Below are 23,071 nucleotides of genomic sequence, written 5' to 3' on the forward strand. Positions count from 1 at the left end.
TGCCCAGGCCTCTTCCCCATCGTTACAGGATTTTTCCTTTGAACATCTCTTCACTGTAGTGCTCAACGTAGTTATGACGAGCAAGCATACTGATGAGCTGGAAACCTGTGTACCATCTAACTTGTTGCTGAAGTGGGGACTGAAAGTCGTATTTCAAGTAACACATCACACGGACTATGCCACCTGACTGAGTACTTCCACCTGAGGAAGCCAGAAACAGAAATATGGCAACAACCTGGGCCAAGCTGGCTGAGTTACTTGCACTGCTGCAGATGTCACCCAAGGGAAAAACGGCATCTTACAAAACTACAGAGCTCTGCATTATCATGAAATATGAGTCTCTGAGTTATCTGAGCTTGTCTGCTGGAAGTTGGAAGCATCTCCTCAAATTAGGAGTGGGGAGTAGAGTAAGTTCTAATCTGTGCTTTTCTGTGATGTCTCGGGTTGTTTTCAGAAGCCAAGGACTTCGGGGAAGGATATCAAAGACAGGAGTGCCATGGGGGTGGGGGTGGGGAGGAATTGTCTGATTCATTTGCTCAACTGGGCATCTCTACCACCAAAGAAATACCTGTCTACAAAATGAGAGTAGTTTGCAAAAAGATGCAGTAGCAATTCTCCCCAATTACAGTCCCACTTCAACAGACAACTCCAAGTGCTGCTAAAAGAGTTTATTAAAGACCGTACTAACAGTTCTCATAACAGTGGCACGTACAATGATTCAAAATCAAGACAAATAGCGTGGAGTTTCGAAGAGCATTATTATAATACACCACAGACAAGAACAAAGCAGATGTGTCGCCTCAGAACTCCACGAGCAGGCCATGAAACACAGGAGTGGTATCATACAGCTGTACAAGTGTCAGAGGAAATAGAAAAAAAAAAAGTCATTCAACACACAGTCCTTGAATTTATTGACAGTATTACAGTACTTTGTGGGCTTATTCCAGCTGCTCTTTCCAGAGCACAAAGGCAGCTGGAAATAGCAAAATCCCCAAAAGAATTAAATCCCTCCAACCAACATACTTCAGGTGTAATTGTTACTCCAGACCTTCCTGCTTACGAATTTTCAGTCAAGAGATTCTGACCTCCCTGCAATCACTTTGCTCAGGACAGTGTTTTGTTTTGCAAGAAAACAAAACCAGGACGCTTTTACTTTTAAGACAGTGCAAAAATATTTTTCAATGGTATCGTTAAATCACAGACTAATGACAATCAGCGTGGACCAACTGCAGCACGGCCAACAGCGACTGCAAGATCAGAAGCAGATGGACCTGCTGGCCCTTCACCAGCCCTCCAGACTGAGTGCTTGCCAAGGGGAGACAAGATGCTCTCTCCTGAGCAAGCCATCATTTCTGGGACCATAGTGAGGAATGGTCTCAGCTATTCCAGGGTAACAAAATGCTACAGAAAGCCTGCAGTTATTAAATTATCCAATCCTACGTCAAAAAACTAACAAGAGAATATTGAAGCGGAAAAAGGTGTATAGCAGCCACGTTGTCTGTCATGGCTGTGGTATTGTTCCCTTCCTTACCCAAGGAAGCCTAAGTGTGACTTGTGGAGTTCAGCAGCTTACAGTATCCCCATGGTTGATGCAGGGCTCTCAGCAGCACGTTGGGATTTATATTCTCTGAGACGCACCATCTAATTACAGCAGCAGGGCAGCTGCAGCCTGCTCCTGGTGTGTTGCATTTGCAGCTTTTGGCTATGGAATCTTAGGCCCCACTGGTCACACAGCAGCACATCCGTGGTCACACATTTCTTTGCTGTGCATCTTCAGAGCAATTTGCAACTTCTTTTTTTAAGCAGATGTTGAGATGTCTGCATATCACATTGGGACACTGGTGTAATCTGTGCCAGAGCATCCCCTGGCAGCTCCACAGTTCACAAATTCAATGAGAGACAACCGTGCTTTGCCAAACCCCCAAATCACTCTTCTTCTCCCCATTTTCACACAGTTGTGTGTTTGCACCATAGCATGATTATGCAGAACCTTTTTAACGCCTGCCAGCTTCAGAGGATAAAAATCACAGTGCTGCATATCAACAAAACCCAGCACACCCAGCCTCCAATATAAAATAATTTATATACACAAAGCGGAATTTGCACTTAAATAAGAAGAGATTGTCTCACTCTCTACGGTGTCTTACCCAGCTACAGAAAAATAAATAACTCACACCGGATCGATGGATTTGTTTCCTGTACAGCACACGTGCGCTACTGGACCTGACAAAGACAACACGGAAAAAATCTTTTGTAATTAATAACAGACAATTGTTGAACACTTGCACATATTGGCACAAGGCAGAAGAGAAAAGCAAACACTACACAGCCCAGCTCAGGTGCCTTCCTCCGTGGAGCGGGACTCAGATTTCAACTTCACAAATTCTCTGGCAACTTCATCGTTGGTTCTTTGAGAGAGAATCCTCAGGACTGTCATTCCAGTCTCATCCATGTGAATCCTGCGGCCGAGGGGGCACCAGCAAGCACAGCTTCCTTTGTCTGCTATGTCTCTGAGCTGCATCACTGCGATCCCCAGCACTCGGTCCTCCCGAGCAAAGCAGTAGTCCTTCACACAGACCTGGAGCTCATAGGCATCAGGGCCGTCTTCATTCCCCAGTATGCTGAAAAACACACACAGGTTTAGTTGCAGTGACTCAGAACGTGTCAATTTCTCTGCAAAATAAAGGTGCCTGCAGCTGCCTAGTGTGTTTCGACGAGACACAGAGAACTCCTTTCTACAGAAAACCCCAGTCAGAGAGCGAGAAGTAAAACCTATAGTGCATGTGAATTTTTGCTGATTTACAGCTGGTAAAAACAACCTGGCCACTTAAAACAAAAATGCAGACAACTCGTATCAAGTTGCCTGTGCATGTGGTAAACTGTGCAACTGAGAGGAGCGGAGAACATTAAAGCCACGTTAATAGGTTTTTAGCTCTGATGACTTTAAGCATTTCTGCTTCTGTTAAGGCTTGCTTCATTTCAGCAATTAGTATTTTAATTAAATGAACTGTTTGTTAAAGATTCAGAACCTTCCGCTAAAGGAAAAGCCAATAAAAACACATCCACAACCTTTCTGATGTTTCTAAAATTAAAACAGTAATTAAAAGAAAGGGGACAGAATCTCTTTACTTAGAGGAAACCTGCTTTTCCTCACATCAGAGACAAATTCTCTGAGAACCCTTTTGCCCAAGATGTTTACAGTGTTTTGCTGGTTATCTCTTCTTCTCTCATTCTTACTGCACAGCTGCATGAGCACTAGTCTGTAGCTCCCTTTGTTGAGCCTTCCAAGAAGGAAGATGGCTTTGTAATAATGAAAGTCAAATAATAAGAGATCAATGCTCGGCATTGAGAAAGACTGCAGTTTTGGCAGGGCAATTTACTGCCAATTCGAAGGGTGGTATCCTTGGAAACAAGTTCAAAAAGCATGTCCCACAGGTCAAGTTGGGATAAACCACATACATTGAAAGAATTAAAAATGTGTCATAAACTTTTAGCCTCAACTCTATCAATAAAAGATACAGAGTTCATTAAAATGATGGAGCACAGTAAAATACGTTGACAGGACACACAACGCATTTCAGAAGGTAGCCAAGGGACACTGCTGGTACAGAGCAGATCTCAGCATCCCACCCACAGTAAAAACTCCCCTAATCTGGCTTTTGCTGACAAGACACCAGAGACTGGGCCAAACCACCCGTTCACATACTCTTTTGGGCCCTGAGCAGGCTATATTTGGCCACTGGAAAACCCTGTCTTCTCTTCTGCACCTACACTTGCCATGTCAGTTCCCCAGGCTGTTTGTCATACTTACAAGTGAAAAGTTTCATTGTATTTGGGAGCCCAGTTGTTGCTCTTTGACTTAGTTGTGAACTTCCTCTTCTTGTCACTCTGATGGGGCCCAATCATGGTGATTTCAACAAATGGACGGAACATGCCAGATGTTTGCCACTTGAGCTCGTTGGCTGCCACAACTGGAAAAGAGAGTCACAACCTGTTTTACAGTAAATACTCACTTGTTGCCATTGCTCTGGACACCCTTCCGTTCTGCTTGGCTTTCAGTTTCTTGTTCCAAAGCACAACAGTGTCCTGACACACATGGGGAAGACTTTTTTGTAATACAAAGATATGGTTTTTTGCTCTAGCTTAAGTTCTGTGACAGGAATTTAATGCTTAGGGCAGCACTTGGCTTTTACCATGCGTGTAGTCAAGAAATAAGTCCAAGAAACCAGGCATTCCTGCAGCTGCATCCAGGCTGCCCTGGTAGTTGAGTGCTTATGTCTATCTCACATGTTCAATAGGAAAAAAGGGGCATTTTTGAGGTCAATACAAAGGCCTCTGTCAAAAAGGAATATCAGACTGCAGGTAAGACAAACAAAGCCCATGAGCCATCAGTTCAAGGACAGGGAGCTGCTAGAGACAGTTCAGTGCAGGGCCACGAAGATGATGAAGGGAGTGGAGCATCTCCCTTATGATAAAAGGCTGAGGGAGCTGGAGCTCTTCAGCTTGGAGAAGACTGAGGGGTGACCTCATTAACATTTACAAACACATAAAGGGTGGGTGTCCGGAGGGTGGAGTGAGGCTGCTCTCAGTGGTGTCCAATGATAGGACAAGAGGCAATGGGTACAAGCTGGAACAGAAGAGGTTCCACAGAAGGAGAAGGTAAAACTTCTTCTCTGTTCAGGGGGAGCATTGGAACAGGCTGCCCAGATGGGTTGTAGAGTCTCCTTCTCTGGAGACATTCAAAACCCACCTGGACGAGTTCCTGTGTGACCTACTCTAGGTGGTCCTGCTCTGGCAGGGACATTGGACTGGATGATCTTTTGAGGTCCCTTCCAACCCTTAAGATTCTGTGGTTCTGTGAGCCATGGTTCCAGAACCCAGAATTATTAGCTCTTTAATTCTTATTCTCAGGTCACTGTGGGAAACAGACTGGAGCACAGGAAACAGCTCTGAAAAATCAGTTTCTGAATTGCAGTGTAGATTTAGCCAGAAGAGAGGCCCTAAGAGCTGTTTATATAAATCTTTGGAGGAAATTAAAGCAGTTAATTATGCTGTGTTCAAGCAAGGGAGATGAAGGAGGAAGAGGAAGCCTGGGATGAATCACTGCTTTAGTTATTTTGAGAGCAGCTCTTTAGGGACCAACATGGCCTTCAGGACAGGGGAAGAGGAGCCTCTGAACTCTGAACTCTGCAATCTCTTGGTTTACACTGAGCAATTTCACAACATCACCCTGTCATGCTGTCTTGTTCTCTGCAGCTCAGGCTGAGCCAGGGCGCCTGGTGAGAGACGACATCTGATTTTTGTTTACTTCATGTACCATTGCCAATAAACAACAGAACTGTACATCGCCATGTCACTGCCTGGACAAGCTCATTTGCTGTTTCTCTACATGTTCCTGATGTGAAACAGAGAAAATAAATCTGGGTTCACATCCCATGAGCTAACAGAAATATAATGAATGCCAACTGGAGATTTGCCTCGGCACAGTGTCAGAGCCTGAGGAGTAACAGATGCTTCGCCATACCTTTCACCGTGACCTTGTGTTCACCAGTTCCTGGGTGGGTGTACAGGTCGATCTGTATGGACACTTCACCAACGGGATCATCCACACCAGAGCCTGTTGGAAGAAAATTGACACCCACCATGCACACACGGATTATTGTTTATTGGCACCCATCTTTGGTTCACGGCCTCAGCAAGACAATACAGCATTTTCACAGTACCCCTTCCGTAGCCAACTCTTCAGTCAACACCGACAGCGTAACATTAACGCAAGATAACGTCACACTTGCATGCCCAACACACGTAAATACTAACATCTTTTGCACTCCACCATAACAATCACATCCTGTTGAGAATACTAGTAAGAATTTTAAAAGAATTTAAAACCCCTAAAGCTCGACAATGGACTTTCTCACACAGAGCAAGGATTTTTTGGAGGTTCCTGTCGAGCTATTGTGTGTACATGCAGGCATTCCAGTGGTGGGCCCTGGCATTCCTGTCCACTCAGGGAAAAAGTGAGGACAAAACAACTCAGCAAAACAAAACCAAACCCCACACCAAAGAGGAAGTTTCGGGGAAAAAAAGGGACACAGATGTTACTGATTTGCACAGAGTCATAGTGCAGTCTCACCCTCCAGGAGTCTTTTTCCATGTTGTGCATCAGATAAAGATTGTCATCCTGACTGCCTACCTCCTTCCCTTCAGAGAAGCCCTTCACCACTGTGCACCAAAAACGATGAGAGACAAGCACTCACAGTTTGCACACATACTTCCCTCCATCAATTAGCCAGGGAGAAAACAAGACGTAGCTTCACAGAGGAAAAGGTAACGTCATACAACAGAGGCAGAAGATCTCATGAATCCTGCAATTTGTGTATGACGGTATTTTCAACTTTAAAACTTTTAATCATAATTATTACGCAATACGTGGAAATTACACTTTTCTGGGCAGGCAAGTCAAGATGTCATGTAAATTACAGAAGACACCTGCTTTGCAAATTGAAAATTAAGTCTTTAAGACAGTGAGATTGACTTTACTTTCTCTTTGATAATTCTGTAACTTCAGGGTGACAATTAGCAATGCTGTTGTGACTGAGATGACCACAGGGTAATTGAGTACCTATGAACAGTAGCATTATGTTGTCAACTTTGAGGCTAAGATACATTGCTAAGTGAAATAATTGGTGTGTTTGAAATCCACGACAAAGAGCTTGAAGGATATAATTAAACAAACATTTTGATTAGACAGATCTAACAGGTCAGCTTTCACAAGAACAGTCTGCAGGCAAAACCCAAGACCTTGAGAGCTAACCTGAACAGTTCTCTGAAGAGAATGACATGGCACAGAACTGTAGGTGGGGAAAGACACATTAATATACAAGTCAAAGTATCTGAGCAAACAAAACAGAACCTCAAGTTGTCATCTTGGGTAGATTCTCATTCTTGACATGAGTATAATACACAGCCTTTAGGCTGTAACATTTGTACATGATCTTGAACGTATTGTTTTCTCCCCAGTAAGGAGGACACTGTTCCTGCTTGTTATCGACCTGACCCATTACCTGATGGTGCAAGTTTGTCACACTCTTGGCATTTCTCATGAGAACAGACAGGATTACCTACAGTGCATAACAACCTCATCAGACCACATCTGCAGAAACATCACACAGCAAACATCCGGGTCTTCATTTTATTGATCTATAGTGTAATTAATGTGTTATGAAGGAGACACTGACGTTCCACAGGAATGACAGTGGAACCATCCTGTGGCCTTTGAGGGAGACAAAATTTTGATTCTTTTTTTTTTTTCTACCTTCTTTGTTGTCTTTTCATACAAAAATCTTGTGCTACTAACTGTTCAGAGGCAGAAAACTACCTCATAGACGGCCAGTGAAATATAATCTGAGCACAACTGTGTCCATACATACGCTTGCACATTTAGTGCACAAGCAGGTCTAAATCTTGACATGAAAGTCTCACTGGTATCACGTTACTGGAAGGTGAAACTGCAGAACTGAGCTCATGCAATGGGTTACAGATGTACTTCACCTAAGACAGCAAAAAGACTTTAGATAGCAGAAAATACATTGAGAGACTAAGTAGAACATGACAATTTTTTAGGTTTCTCCTGCACACTCAGACTTTTAGCTACCCCACTTCAAGCCATACGGTCCAAGCTTGGCCATAACCTTGAGTGCATATCAGACATTACCATGTATTACAGTAGCCCATCTCAGCAGACCACACACATGCAATTCCAAGACTTGAAACAGCATTACACAGCCCATGGTAAAGGGTATAGGAACAAGTAAGTCTGCAGCATCTCTCAAAACCAGTCTATTTTCATGACAGCTTTCCTGTCCTGCGAATAAAAGTCAAGCTAGGGGACAGGCTCTCAGGCAAGGTACAGACTTCTACACCACAGACACACAGCCTGTGGCTCTGTCTGTGGGATGCAAGCATTCCGTGAAACACACTTCTACAGGGAACTAAGGGGAACAGGTCTCTTGAAAGGGTTTCTGAGCATGGGCAAGATGACTTCAAAAGCAAGGCAGTTGGCTAATGTTGTTAGGACAACAACATTAGTCTTGAACATACCCTTATCAGGAAGAACGTCTTCATTAGCGGTAAACCTAATACCTTTCCCATCATGCACTGAGACATGAATTCAAAAGGCAAGAAGCAAGGAGGACAAAGAAAGAAGAGCATGAATTACAATACAATTAGAAGTGTCTCTTAAACACAAGACAAATATTCTGACTCTTAATAGACAAAATATCCTCTTAGTTCTTCCACACCAACACCCTGACAGCAAGGCTGTGTGCGAATAAGGGAATGTCTACGTTAAGACAGTAACAGAATTTGTGCTGTAGTAACAACTGCGAGCCCACATGCAGCCTCGCAGAGCAAACATTTAATGGCATAGTGCTGTGGAAGCCATCTCAGTAAGAAAACAAGGGCAATAGGTACCTCGGAAACTGGAAGATGCAACCACTGAGTGGTGAAGTAACAGAGGAAAACAATCGGCATTTAAATAGTTCTGCAGGCACCCTTTTCCTCTCACAGGGTTGTGAGAAGCTTGACTCACGCAGAGGGGAGTGTCAGTCCGAGAGCTTTGGTGAGCAGATGTCAGATGCAAAAACTAGTGTTGTCTTTTCTGTCCCTTCAATACATGCACTGATCTCCAAACTAATCAACTAGCTGGGGTTACAGAGAGCGTGTGTAAGCAATACCCTTTTCTAACTCTCATCTCAGAAGCAAGTCATGCATTTCTCAGAGATATTCCATCACTGATTCTAAGGGTCATTAGGTGGTGTATCTCAAGTCATCTTTTGTTCCCCAAACCAGGCTCACTAATGTAGAAGATGCTGATTTAAACCATCTCAGTGGCCTACCATGTCTAGTACCTGCGTCCTAAAGTGGCTCAGAACAACCCACAAAGAAATGACATCAGCTAGCCACGAGACAGAATCAATGACCTTGTAACGAGTGCACCTTATGTCATAAAGTCAGAGTTTCATTCTTTCTAAGCTTCTTAAAAAACACAAAAATACCACCCAACACACACTTGTAGCAACCCTGTACTCTCCTGCTGCTCTTAGATTGTGTTCCATTATCTTTGTGTGTCTGCTAAACAGTCTCACTCAGTGGAGTTTTATACTCAAATCTTGCATTGCATGAGGCTGCTTCCTCATATAAGATTTGAATTTGCCACTTTGCAGAGTCAATGGAGGATCTTATTCCTCTAATTTGAAACACTTCTGACTGCAGCATGGAATGTAGAACAGCAGAGCTGCACACATGCCTATCTCTTGGCTCATCAGGACAGCATAATAGGATTCACATAAAAAAAATAGTTTCAATTCATGATCTGGATACATAATGAGAAACATTTGCCAGGGAACAGCAAAGACTGAAAATGAACTGTGCACACAAGTTCCTCATTAAAAAGTGTTTTGTGTAACTAACAGCAAAAGCTGAGTTACTGGAGTCCCTGGTGGGTGTCACAGTCTTTGACCTGTGTGGCCACTGGATGTCATCCTTGCTCTGCTGGGACACAGTACAGGACTATTCTTTCAGATGCACCTACTCACTCTTTAGTCAACTTCTCTGTTCTAGTGTGGTGGGTTTCACCTTAAGCAAGAATATATTGTGCTGCTAGAGAGAAGGATGATTCAGTCCCCCAAAACTATATGCATCACTTTAAAAACAAACCTTGTTTTGACCAAGAATTCTCAGCACTTTCTCCACTTGTCAGGGAATGCCAGTATCAAGCACTCTCATTTCTAAACAAGGGAAACGTGCGGTGGCTAGGGAGTACTTTTCCCTTGATTGTGGGGCTCTGCTCATTGCGACAGCATCTTGATAGAGTCATTACCAATCTGTAGGGTTACCACCTCTCATAGGTTTGACAAGATTACAGGGAAAGGACTCCAAGTAAAAAGGAAAAAAAAAAAAAAAGACAGAAAGACACCTCCAAGGAGTTGCATGGAGATCTAGCAGCACAATGCCAAGATTTGTATTTAAACAGCCTGGAAACTCAAAACATCAATTTAGATTTTGACCTAACCCCTAATAGCATCTGTCCTCTCTTACTGAGATTAGCAAGATTCATAGTCAGTCAGTGATGGTCCCTGACTAGACACCCAGTTATTCCATCAACAATCTGGAGATGTTTACATGAAAGCAACGGAAGATAGAGAATTAGCAGTTTACCCCTTCCAAATCAATGAAATAGCACCATGCCTTCCCAGAGATCTACTGAAGAATACCACTGATCCACCCCAGCAGCCTACTAAAATGTTGTGGCGATTTGGAACTATCTAGTTCACATATATCCTGCACTGCAGACAAAACAGTGCTCTCCTAAAAGACTCTTCCCTTTTCAGGCAACATGTAGCTCTGTGCCTCATCACACTGCTGCCAATCAGCCTTAGCAAGGACTACACAGGCTGCTGGCAGCTGCCTGTGGTGCAGGCACTGACTGGTGTCTGCAGCGGTGTGCTGCTGAAATGGTCTCTCACACCGCAACTTCAAGCACAACAGCTTCAGTACGACTTCAAATTTCACTTAAGTCATCCACCCACATTAATCCATGAAACGTGACTGTTAAGTGAGGATTGCAGAAAAAAAAAAAGACCACAAACACCCCAGGCCTTATGTTTCACATACTTGTGCTCTCTCAAAATGTAGTTGTTGAGTGGGAAATAACCCCCTTTCCCTCCCTCCCAGTTTCAAAAGCTCCAAACTGTCACGTTTCTAGAAATGTTGCTGCCAAAAGCACTCCACAAACTGGCAGTACAAGGCACAGCAATTACGAACAGAGCAGATAGCTCCATTCAACTTTGGCAACAACACAAAAGAATCTTACCCTGAGCTGTCTGAGTCTGGACAAAGGTTTTGATAAGAGTGTCTGTGGTCTGAGTGTAGAGAGAGAGAGCATATCGAAGTGATTGCAGGTCCGAGCTCTTCTCCAAGAAGGTTTTCTTCAGACCATTCCCACCAGCATGGAAATATTGCTAAGAGTAAAAAGAAACAGGAAAAATACTGAAGAAGAACTGGTTGGTTGCAACCAGCAACCAACATTTATATGCTGTTGCATCTGAGGATGGGAAAGAGCTCGAGAAATTAACAAAACAGTTTCTGTATTAGAGATCCAGCTCTTAGACCAACTGATACCAGTTGCTCCTGGGTTACTTCTTCCAAAGCACTTAAACATAAATATACTGGCTCCCAGCACATGCCAGACATCTGAGCCTAGTCAGGTTTACACAGGCGTGACAGTATCACTCACTCAATGCCTTTATCGCTGTTAACAGCAGCAACAAGAGTCTTGCCATCCCCTGGACTGGGACAGGCACTATCTCCCCAAATATTACTTGGAGATGGAGTAACGGAATGACAAGAGACAGAAATAGAAACACTTACTTTGATTGTATCCAGTGCCAGTTCCAAAACAGCACACTGCTTTGGAGTGAGACTCCTAGTTTCTTCTCTCCCCATATGATCCTGCAAACAACCATTATATTTGACATGAACATGCTGTCAGACACTACAGGAAAGAGTCCTCAGTATCATTAGTTTTTCTGGATTCATGCTGTGGCTACGTGGCTTCAGTAAGGAATGGTTAATAGAGTCTCTCAGAATCGTGTAACGCAACTTAACTTGAAAATAAACCCACTTTCTCTGCTTCTTGCAGGCACAGAAGTCAGAAATAAGGAAAGGAACCGAAGTTAAAATTTTAAGTCCCACTTTGTCTCTCAGAAACTCCCCACAGGAGTCTGTTGGCTATCTCAATCATTCCAGAGCAGCCACAACACAACTCTCAGACCACCACCTAACCAAGGATTTCTGAGAACCACATATTGACCAAATGTGTTATATGTTGTTCCCTGACATTTTTAGCTCTCCCACTTACACAAGTCACTAATTCGTCAAATCTTTGGTGTTGAGGAAGAAAACCAAACAATCAACATGTTCTAGAAAACACCTTTGCTAAAAGAAGTTGCTCCCATTAAGATTCAGCAAAGAGCCAGGAAACACTTGGGAAGGGATTCCCTTCACTGCAGTGAGAGTATACCCGTTAGGCTTCTGCCTGACTATAAGGATGTGACATCCTTTGGTATTTCACTAAGCTCTTTCTCCCTGATGCTTAGACTAAGTCTCAAGGGAAAGAGGCACATTTAAGAAAGTTAAAGCTTTGCACAAATCTAAATTCTGTTTTTACTGTTGGAGGGTCCTGCCAGCTTACTGCAGCCTGAGTGCTGAAGCATTCATGAAAGAGATGCAGGCAAAAGCTACTTATCCCTACTTTAAACATGTCATAACCTCTCATAAGAGACACTTGCCAGGAGACAGTTGTACTAAATTGCCTTTGAGTCAAGTATGCCTGTTGCATGCCACCATGTGTGTGTTTCACGACAATAAAGATGCAGGCTGTGTTGCAGCCTGGTGACTCTTCACATTGTCTGGTGCTGTTCCTATTCATTATCCACCACAATACTTCTGCCTGATAGGGATGGGGCTCATTGCAGCCCAGGTGCAGCGACAGGCATTCTGACACGCTTCTCACAAACATCTAGCACAAACCTTTGCACAGAGCAGCATTAAACTGTACAGAAGATGCCTCTCAAGCCAACAGCACCTCAGATAAGTTTGCATTGTGCCTCCTTGAGTACTGGAGTCGTGCCTCAACTTGTTTCTTTCCCCCCCACAGAACACTCCTGGTCTGGGGACCTATGTAGAGCAGTACAGCACTCCATAAGCTGCAACATATCTTCTGTAGTGACAAGTTGTCCTTAGGGGCGCAATAGCTCTCCTCTCTCTTCTTCATGAGCTGGGAGTAATTCAATTGAAGATGATGTGGCTTCACACTTCAGTACACAGAGCATAAAACATTCTTTGCTCAGTCTGACAGACAGATTAAGTGCACAATCAGCCAGAGCCCAAAGCCAGGTTCATGGAAGAGGCCAATTTAGTCAGGGTCACTATGTCCCCAAGGCAGAGTGACTTTCACAACTGTTGAAATGTCTGCCTGCCAGGTTCCCTACACTGTGACATTAAGTAGGTGCTCAGCATTTCCCTCAAACACCTAAGAGTCAATTTAGCCCCACTCTGACCAGTCACTCTGCCAGTGCCCAGGCTGTCAAGGCACAGCAACATGTCACTGCCTTGTAAGACTTTCACATTGCGATTTGCTTTAACACATTATGTAAAAATAGCCCAGCGACTGGACTGGTAATGCTTGCACCTACACACAGAGGAGCCCACGACTGTCATTCCCCTGCATACCTGCCCTCTGCTTAATCCTACACTGTTCCTATAAAGGACAGCACACAGTGCTACCTTGCACTTCCCAGATGCTAGTCAGGAGCCAGCCACACATATTTATATCAAATAATTATGCATATTTAAGCAGAAGTAGTAATTACTAAATTTAAAAAAATCATTATTTTCCTGGTCTCAGATTCATCCTTGTATTCTCCACGGGTACTCTTAGAAGAACTGTGGTCAGAGCTCAACTGGCTACTCTGGTGCAAGAGAGAGAAGGCTGCTGCTCCCTGCTCCAGCTGCTGGCTATTAAGCAAACTGAGCAGAAGTAGTTTGATAATAACTGAGAGGCAGACATAACCAGGGTGCCAGGTTTATGGCTGATTTTCTGAGCATTTTAAAATACACTGTGAAATTGATTTGTCATCAGGACAAAAGCCTGTGCTTGTCAAGTCTGTCAGTCTCCGTTTTCAGCTGAGTTATCTGATAAACTAGGGCTCTGTTCCCCCTGTTCTATGTGAGACAAAGCAAGCTTAAAATCCATCCCATAATTTTCCCAGGCTTTTAGTGGAACTGCAAAATGCACAAGAGTGGGACTCTGAAGAGCCATTTACTCATGAGTTCTCCATTAGCTTGTATGGCCCTGTAAAAACAAAAGGACAAAACCAAAAAGTAATATCCATGATGCTTACACAGACCCAAGCACCTTCACCGTTCTGGAAATTTTTGGACACAATGTCAGTTCACACCATCAGTCTGAACTGAGGGTCTCCACAGTTCAGGGGACAGAGTGCTTTCACACTTGTTCACAGCTCTCTTGCCATATAAAAACCCCTGTGTACCTGGGCTGGTGTAGTCCTGTATGTGGATAGGCAAATAAAGGCTTGAACACACATTGAGGCTTTGTCTGATTCGCATGATTACATGCATTTCTCAAAAGGCAGTCCAGAATTACCCAAGTTCAGCTTTACTGTAACTGAACTGAAGATGGACTGCTGTTGAAGCATGGTGTTCATCTGACCAGTGTGAATGGAAACTGGCAAAGCTTCCAACATACTCCTGGCAAAAGGCTCCTTGTACAGAGTAAGAAATTCTAGGAATTTCTAGAAAGTAAAAAAATATGAGAAGTCATGAATTGTCCAGGGAGGGTATGGAGGCTCCTTCCTTGGAGGTCTTCAAGACCCACCTGGACATGTTCCTGTGTGACCTGATCTAGGTGACCCTGCTTCTGCAGGGGGGTTGGACTAGATGATCTCTAAAGGTCCCTTCCAACCCTACCATTCTGGGATTCTATGAAAATATGGAAGTAAAAGTTAACAATGGAAGTTACTAGCTATGCCTGGGGAGAAACAAAGCAAGTTCAGAGCTCTCCCCTTTCAACTCCAGAACTGCATATGCAAGGCAGGGATGGCTTATCTTCCTCCAAATGCTGGGTTCTTGCTGATATTTTTTAATGGGGAAGGTGATACTCACAGGAAAGGGGAGGTCCATTTGGAGGCTCTGGTCCAGCTCCCACTATCCCAGGATGACCAACAGTCATCTGAATATGAGCCAGCAGAGTGCCCAGGTGGTCAAGAAGGCCAATGGCATCCTGGCTTGTATCAGAAACAGTGTGCCAGCAGGGCCAAGGACGTGATTGTCCCCCTGTACTCGGTGCTGGTGAGGCTGCACCTCAAATACTGTGTTCAGTTCTGGGCCCCTCACTACAAGAGGGTCATTGAGACACTGGAGTGTGTCCAGAGACAGGCAACAAAACTGGTGAAGGGTCTAGAGAACAAATCTTATGAGGAGTGGTTGAGGGAGCTTGGAAGACTGAGAGGAGACATGATCACTCTCTATAACTACCTGAAGGTGAGTTTTAGTGAGGTGGGGGTCAGTCTGTTCTCTCTAGTAATGAATGATAGGACACAAGGAAAGGGGTTCAAGTTGTGTCAGGGGCGGTTTAGATTAGACATTAGGAAGAACTTTTTCCCTGAGAGGGCTGTCAGACACTGACAGAGGCTGCCCAGGGAGGTGGTGGGGTCATCATCCCTGCAGATATTCAAAAGATGCACACAGGAGGTGCTGAGTGCCATAGCTCAGCATTGGGCTTGGCAGTGTTAGGTTAGTGGTTCAACTCGATCTTAAAGGTCTTTTCCAAACCAAATGATTCTATGATTCTATCATTCCCTGACTTCTCTCTCCCCATTTGTCCCACAGAGGCAACACAGAGCATTGTAAGCACAGGAAGCAGCAGAGGCAATGCAGTCCTGAGGAGTCACGGCATCACCAGGGAAGACAGCCTGGCTGTGGGAGTGCACAGGGCTGTCCTTTAGCACAAGTGACAGCTGGGGAGCCACACTTGAAGGTTTATGTTATGTCACCATTAGCTACTATGTAACAGCTCCAAAATGCAGCTGGAGAGAAGTGTGTGCATCTAATGACACCCCTCCATGTCCAGATCACTAACAAAGACTGCAAATAAGCACCACATTAAATGAATGGTGTACTGTCCTGGTTATAAACACTAGTATGTGAAACATGTCTGCTGGGCAAGGGAAACAGTTGTACAAAGACAGCTGTAATAAGTGCAGAAGCAAAAAAGAAAATAATGGGAAAAGACAAGTGCATTTTGAAGCCACTCGGGAGAAAGCTCTTTGCTGCGCGAAGATTTCCCTGATCATCTCAAGAGAGAGTTCACGTTCAGCTCCCTCTTCCACCCTGCAGCACGGTTTGTGAGCTGTGACACTTAGATTTAAACCTCTTGCACAATACCTGTTTCGTAGCACAAGTCAAACCACAGCATAGTGCAATTTGGATGTTGTAAGGCATCACTATTTTCATACCACTCCCGTCGTGACAAGTGAATTAATGCTTGATTGGCTTATGATGAGGTGGCGTGCACTTAGTAATGCTCATGTCATGCACTGTCACGTCATGCACTGTCAAAACACATCAACACAGCTTTCATGCTAAATGCCAGCTTGCCTGTAAAGAGAGCCCACGCAGAAGGAATTTACAGACACAGGCTCTCTTCCATAAGCAACAGTTATTTTTGTAACAGTTGATATAATTTATCAATAGCTAGCACAATCATCTTTCCGGATGATATCTCATTATCAGGATCACATAAGGGACTCCCTTTTATACGTGAGGATACAGAGGAATTGGCCAGATCATGAGAAGTCTGCTTTCCTCATTTTAAACTGATACACCAAACCAATAGCTGTATCTACAAACCAGAGAAACTACTTTGATGATTAAACCCATAATAAAATTTAGCAGACAAACACAATGTTAATGTTAGCACAATGCATTTAAAAGCACATTTCATGCACTTAAAAGCATTTATCTGCAATTGAATTCAGCGACAAACCACTGGAAGCACAAGGCATGCTATGCACAACTTCACTTCCACATTTCTGCACACAGACATTGACATAAGCCATGCAGAACAATACCTTCAACTTTGACAAGTGTCCCAGCTCCTTAGCAGCACTGAAAATCAACTGTGTGCCCTATGATTGCAAGAAGTTAGAAAAGAAAGGAGGGGGAGGAAAAGATTATAAACAGGCTTTGCATGTTTTTCCTTTGAGCAAGTCAAGTAAGTTCAAAGCTAGGACTTTACATAACCACCCAAGGCCAGCCACAACAACCTATTACGTAGCAGAAAACCTGTCATTTCTGTGTATACCCTATCAAGAACTGTTTCAGAGCACAGTATTCTGCTAACTGGTTCACTCCTGCTTACAGTAGCCACCCATTTAACCAAGATGGATTGCACCAGCTGGGAGTGAAGGCAGTGCACTGGTTTTGTCTCCAAGTGCTCCTTTAGATTTCAAGTCTAAATACACATGAAGACAGCATAAGAGTGGCCAAAGCAAAACCCCACAGAACTGATGACAATATCTCTGTAGAAGCAGGGTCCCATAAGCAGGGTGGGGGTAGGCACACATCAGATCAGAAATAAAACTGTATCTGAGAATTTTTTGGATGAGAGGCTGGCAAATGAAGTATCACCTCTTCATGGCAAAACTTGGCCAATGGCTCTTCTTTCCCCACTATGGCGTACTGATACTGCATGATCAATGAGGAAACAAAAAGGAAAGACAAATCCCAGCAATGGGGAATCTTGCTTCCAGTCACACTCCAGGATGATGGATTTTCAGATACTTTCTCTGCAATGGTTACAACAAAGATATTTTTCCTTTTCCCTACCACAGCATCTCTCTGTTATGTAATGTTCCTTTTGCCTGTGGAGTTACATGAAGAATTTAATGAGAAAGCCAAAAGCAACCAAAACAATTCTCCAGTCTCTTCTCCAAAGGACACTTTATGGAGTGTGCTGGAATTTATTTTCTTCCACTTCACTCCTTTTCATTTGTCTAATCTTGCCTTCATCTTTAAAACAGTCACAACTGCCCACTGCTCCACTCCACTTGGAATAGAACCTCAGTCTACTCTAATTCAGGCTAAAAATTGCACATTTATCATAAAGTGAAACTTTTCTCTCCACTTCATCCCTCTTAGGCCTGTCGCATTTGGGCTTTAGGACCAACACAAAGCTACAGGTGAGCCCTCTTCCCTGATTAAACTTCTCCTTCATTATTTCTCCCACAAAAGCCTTTGATATGTCAGGAGCATTTTCCCCTTAAAGATGATCTTTGTCTCTCCTTGCTTGTAATTGGTCATTAGAGGGTAGTGTTAAAATTAAATGTAAATGCCAACACTGGGGGTTGTCCCAGCTGAATGCCTGAAATAAGGTTCCAGGTACAGAAACTAGAGGGTGGCACTTTCTACAGGGTCTTCTTGCTCAGGAAGACACTTGGGAGAAGAGTAAACTCACCTTATCTGGGGACTGCCAGTTCCATGAGGACCACATTTCCTCAAAGGTCTCCAGTAAGCCCATTTCTCCTTTCCACAGCTCTCCTTCTCTCTCCTTTACCATCTTTTCTCATCTCAACAGTCTTTCATCCTCCCACTTAATCACGACTGCCATGACCACCATCCACCCCGAAATCCCTCAAATTGCAATAGCACAAGATGTAAACACAGAATTATTATAGTGACCTTTGCCCCTGCCTATGTCACTCAGTTTGGGGCTTTTTGCTGCCTTTGGCATTTGTTTACTTGTTTAAGTCAGTACACTGCAGAGCACAAACTACCTCATACATGCATTTGCAGAAGAGACTCTGGACACTTGGTACTACTGCAGAGATCATTGCTGAAATCATTCTTTTTTTTTTCCTAGGATTAAAGTGAACGTTAGTCCCACTGATGGGTCCTCTCAGCAAAAAGTGTTTTATACCTGTTACTAGAGGTAGCAGGTATCAATTTTCAGAAGGAAAGCAGGCAAACAGTTTACAGTTGTAACACTGGAAAGACTAAGACCCACTCTAGAGATACTGGACACTCTCTGCCCTTATAACAGGAGTCAAGAGATGACTTTCTAGATGAGACACTTTTTCTTTACTTTTGCCAGCTTTGGCAATTTCTTCAAGCTGAAAGATGCTGTGACTTGAAATTACAGACAGCGTCTTGATTTGCTCTGTCTGTAACCATCACCTAATCCTCATTGTTCCTCAGCCTTTTATGTTTGTGGAATACAAATCAATACAGAACAAACATTTTTTACTTTGTAGCTAAACAGAAACTCTTAATAATGATTAAATTCACAATTCGTGGAGGAGGAAAAAGTGCAGGTCAGTACAATGCATGCATAACGGGAAGCTTCTGAATGAGATTGGGAGCTTCACCTGCTGTGAGCATCCCATAGGTAGCACGTTAAAGAGTAAAACTCTCTAAACTGAAAAAGTACAAAATTCTCTGCATTTCCAGTGAGTGATGCTGAACATTACTGCACACCAGAAGCAACACAAAGATTTCAAAGATTTCACTGTGGGCCTCAGTCAGGGAACACAGCTTCAGCCAGTGCACTGGTACTCAACAGATGCACCCCTTGTTCTGTTGTGTTCACAAAGTTTATTTGACTTATGGATTTTAAAATGTAATGTTTTCACACCTGTTGCCCAAGCAGAAAAAATAAATTAACATTTTTATTGCCTTAATTCTGAAAAAGTTACGTGCGCACTCCTCAAACACACTAACATCACCATGTCTTGATCCTGCATTTTCAACCTTCATTGGGCACTTTTTTTTTAAAATACATTGGAACAACAACATTAACCACCCCAGGCACGTAGTCTCCCTGCCGCAGGCTTCTAAGAAGGGCAGGTCAGTAACACTGAGCAATACCCAGAGAGTTGATACGCTTCAAGGAACAAAGCTGCTCAGATAACTACTCCTCAGTTCTTGCCCGCTAAGAAAATCCTCATCAATCAGTGCCAACATCTGACAATGTGTCTGCAAGAAGAAGTTATTTTACTGTTATATTGAGTTTGTCATCAATGCTGGCAACATCTAATGAAAATCTGGACAGCTCCTTCCTGTGCCAAATGGCATTCTTGCAAACAAGATGCTATAGCTCCTCAGAAAAGTTATTTATTCATGGAAAACATATCACAAAGCTCTACAGACAGCACTCATTCCAGGTAGTCCTCTAGGGAATGAAAACAACTAAGTTTAAATATCAGTTAGTTTTGAGAAAAGCCGCCTGCAATGGAATTGATTAAAACATTAAGGACATATTTGAAAAGGGGACAGACCTTTGTGCTGGCTTTCCTAGTTCTTCCCATGAAATTAGTTTTGCCTTGCTAAACTTTTTGGAAAGAGGAAAGACATCTATAGTTAATGACACAAAGACTTTTTAAAAAGCTTGTTGCTGGTCTGACTGTTTTTAACCCCTCGGCGAAAGTACTTGGGACCATCAGCTGACTCAAGTCTAATTGGTAGAAGCCAACAGACCTACACTGATTTATACCCAAACTCTCACAGCCTAACTGTCCTACTTCTCAGCTGAAGAAGTTAAGAGAACAAAAGCCTACTGCAAGTCATTTGCATTCCAGTCCGTTTTTGGAAAACATCTTATTACTCAGTCCTATTTTTCTCAGACATACCAGTGCAAGGAAGTTTCACTTGGTACTGTACTTTCTTTTTCCGCTTTTTTAATTCCTATATTCAACAATGAGATCTGATCAATTATTAGAAGCATTTAAGTTCATTCAAAAAACATCATCAGGCAATGTTTGCTACCATCTATTAAAAATTAAGACTATTTTTTTATTGTCATGGTGTATCAGATACTGAGAAAATCAGCTTAAAAGCAGGGATGAAAAATGAGAAATAATTATCTGTCAGCAGAGAGATTTGTGCACATGTAGAGTTCACTGACCATCACTTAATTCTGAGCTAAGAAAGCTTTTTCTTCTTATCACAGAGGTAGCCTTGGACCTTTCTGCTCCTAGTCAGCACAAGGGAGAGCATTCATTTAAACTAACACAAGTTAACAAAGGTTTCTGAAACATTTTAAAACCACACTCTTCACCATCATAAAATAGCTCTGGAGTGATGCTGCTTGCAGATGAGTGTGAAGAATGTGTTTGGAAGTCATATGTTAAACCTATCTGCAGCTTAAAGATAATTTTGTTCTTTTCCTGGACCACATTCTCATTCAGAAAAGAGTAGTACAATGAGTAGAAAAATAGCACAGCAAGAGCAAGCATAAATGGAGCCTCATGTGAATGGCTGCAGTGTAGTGTGTGAAACAAGGAGAGGCTCCAGAGGAATAACCTGTGTGTAAATTAAGCAATTCTTCAGTGACGGCATGCTATAGTTTCATTCCATGCTGTGAGGGAGAGAGAACTGTATGACTAATCCCTTAATATCCCAAGTGTTGTGCACTGAACCTCAAAATAAGGATTCATAAAGAGCTGTATTTGCACATCCACTCATCCAAAATGGAGAGTGTTTAATTAAATGTTGATCTTTACTTAAAGCTAGTGAGGTGTGAATTGCTTGGTGAGTTACTGGAGATCACGTTGCTAGTAATGTCAACCCATGGGCAGTCAATGCTCAGAGAGGCAGAAGCTACTCTGAAACTCATTAAGGCACCCACAGCTCTTTAGAGCGGGAGGCTCTAAAACTGCCCTGTCCCCTTTGAGTCTCTCTTGGACAGTAGCTGACCGCTTTTTGCTTTCTCATCTGAGCCTCACCCTACACAAAATCCTCCAGAAGCAGCAGAGAATGGAAGAGCAGAGCTCAGACTTTTTTCCGCATGTAACACAGGCTGAGCTAATTTAAGTAGGATAGATCAGTCTGGAGAGTAGCAGGCATGAAAGTATTATGCAGTGTCAGGGTCATGCAAGAGAAAGCAAGACACATTGCAGTATGTGGGGAATCTTGCACTCAAGTATGCTTTCCATGACCACCATCAAAAACACTTTTGCACCTCTAGCAATTTTACAAAAAGAAGAGAAAATGTTCCATAAAAGAGACTCTCTTCTACCACAAATATCTCCGAGTTCTTAAGGGCCGTAGAGGAGTTTAAGGAGGGAAATCCCCATCCAGCGGTCCTTCAAATGTGAAGAGGCAGCCCTAGGGCTTTCTATTGCTGATGGCTGGGAGGAAAGTCAGTTACAGTGCCTGGGGCTATTTTTGGGTCTGATGTGATTTCAAAAGAAAAAAAAAAAGAAAGCAAAATTAGATAAAAGGTGCATGGCAGAGGAGTAGAATAGCAAAGACAAAGCACTGCTTCTGCCCACACTGCCAACCTTGAGTTTCACATTGCTTTGCCCTGCCAGCCTTCACTACTAGGGATGATGAAAATCTGGTGGTGACAGAATAAATCACTATGTCCCAGGGGACAGTGGAAGCAGCTCTTTGCCCTTGTACTCCTTCTAGCCTCGCCACAGGGTCCCTGCTCAAGGACTGTAGACAAGGCCATTTTAATGACTGAAGTGTTCACAGCTACCTTTGTGAAACAGAAACTCTTCCAGTTTGGACTAGTTCAGCTTCCTTACTACGATATGACTGATTAGACAGCTAAAAATCCAGCTATGACCACTTAGCATTATCTCAGATAACCGAGGATGCGCTTCATTACACAAAAAACAGCTTCTCAATGTGGAACTGAAGTGATGACAGCAAGAAATTCTTTGTAAAAAACCCCAAACTAGTAGTGGCTTAGAGCAACATCCTGCAGGTTGGAAGAACTGGCTGATCACAGTTACCTGCCTTCTTCATGATATAAGCACTGACTCATGCTCCTACTCCACATTTAAAATGCAAACTAGCAAGTATAAAGTTCACGCAGCTAGTCCCTGCTTCTCTCTGAGGCCTTTGACTTCACTACTTCCATTCTGACAGGGTCACATTAATGTTGCTCCTACATCATCATTTTAGTACCTGTCCCTAAAGGTGCCTTTTTAAAGCAATTCAATTGAGAGGGACAAATTTCACCCTCTGAAATTTAGATATTTGTTTCCTCCTTTATAAATAAGAAAGGCAAGCAGAAATGATTACTCCAAATCCGAGTTCAGAGCAGGCAGTCTTTAGCAAACTATGCCTCATGCTAAATTTATACTTAGCAGGTATGACAGCTCACAGCAGTTCTGATAAAAGTTATCATCACAAAGGCCGGAGACACAGGCTTTCCATCTCAGAGCAAGAAACACCTAGTGCAGAACTCAGGTTTGCATCACTTGTCTAGATACTGCAACCCAAGAAGTCCTCTCAAAATACGTAGGCAACTCCTGAATAGCAAAAACCACTATTGTTCTACCCACTATGGGGGAAAAAGAAAAAAATCAGCATAAATTACCCACAGTACAGAGATGAAAAGAAGTTCTGGATGACCTCCAAATAAAGAGGTTATAGCCCAAACTTCACCCTGCTTCCAACTGAGCATCATCCTCCAAGAAAA

The 23,071-nt window shown here is 43.1% G+C and overlaps 1 protein-coding gene across 2 annotated transcripts in view; it reads right to left on the reverse strand.

Annotated features, from left to right (window-relative positions):
• Positions 1-685: 685 nt before the first annotated feature.
• UNC13B (unc-13 homolog B) overlaps positions 686-23,071 on the reverse strand; it is a 223,462-nt gene continuing 201,076 nt past the window's right edge. Inside the window, exons 34-39 of one of the 2 annotated variants that reach the window (XM_062017877.1) lie at positions 16,713-16,769; positions 11,431-11,511; positions 10,874-11,021; positions 5,525-5,617; positions 3,812-3,971; positions 686-2,621 (exon numbers count right to left, since the gene is read on the reverse strand). In XM_062017877.1, coding sequence (XP_061873861.1) covers positions 2,336-2,621; positions 3,812-3,971; positions 5,525-5,617; positions 10,874-11,021; positions 11,431-11,511; positions 16,713-16,769 — 825 coding nt within the window. In that variant the 3' untranslated portion in view covers positions 686-2,335. The remainder of the gene's footprint in view (positions 2,622-3,811; positions 3,972-5,524; positions 5,618-10,873; positions 11,022-11,430; positions 11,512-16,712; positions 16,770-23,071) is intronic. The other variant, XM_062017878.1, reaches the window with a different exon arrangement.

Source organism: Colius striatus, chromosome Z (genome assembly GCF_028858725.1).
Source record: "Colius striatus isolate bColStr4 chromosome Z, bColStr4.1.hap1, whole genome shotgun sequence".
Lineage (NCBI taxonomy): Eukaryota > Metazoa > Chordata > Aves > Coliiformes > Coliidae > Colius > Colius striatus.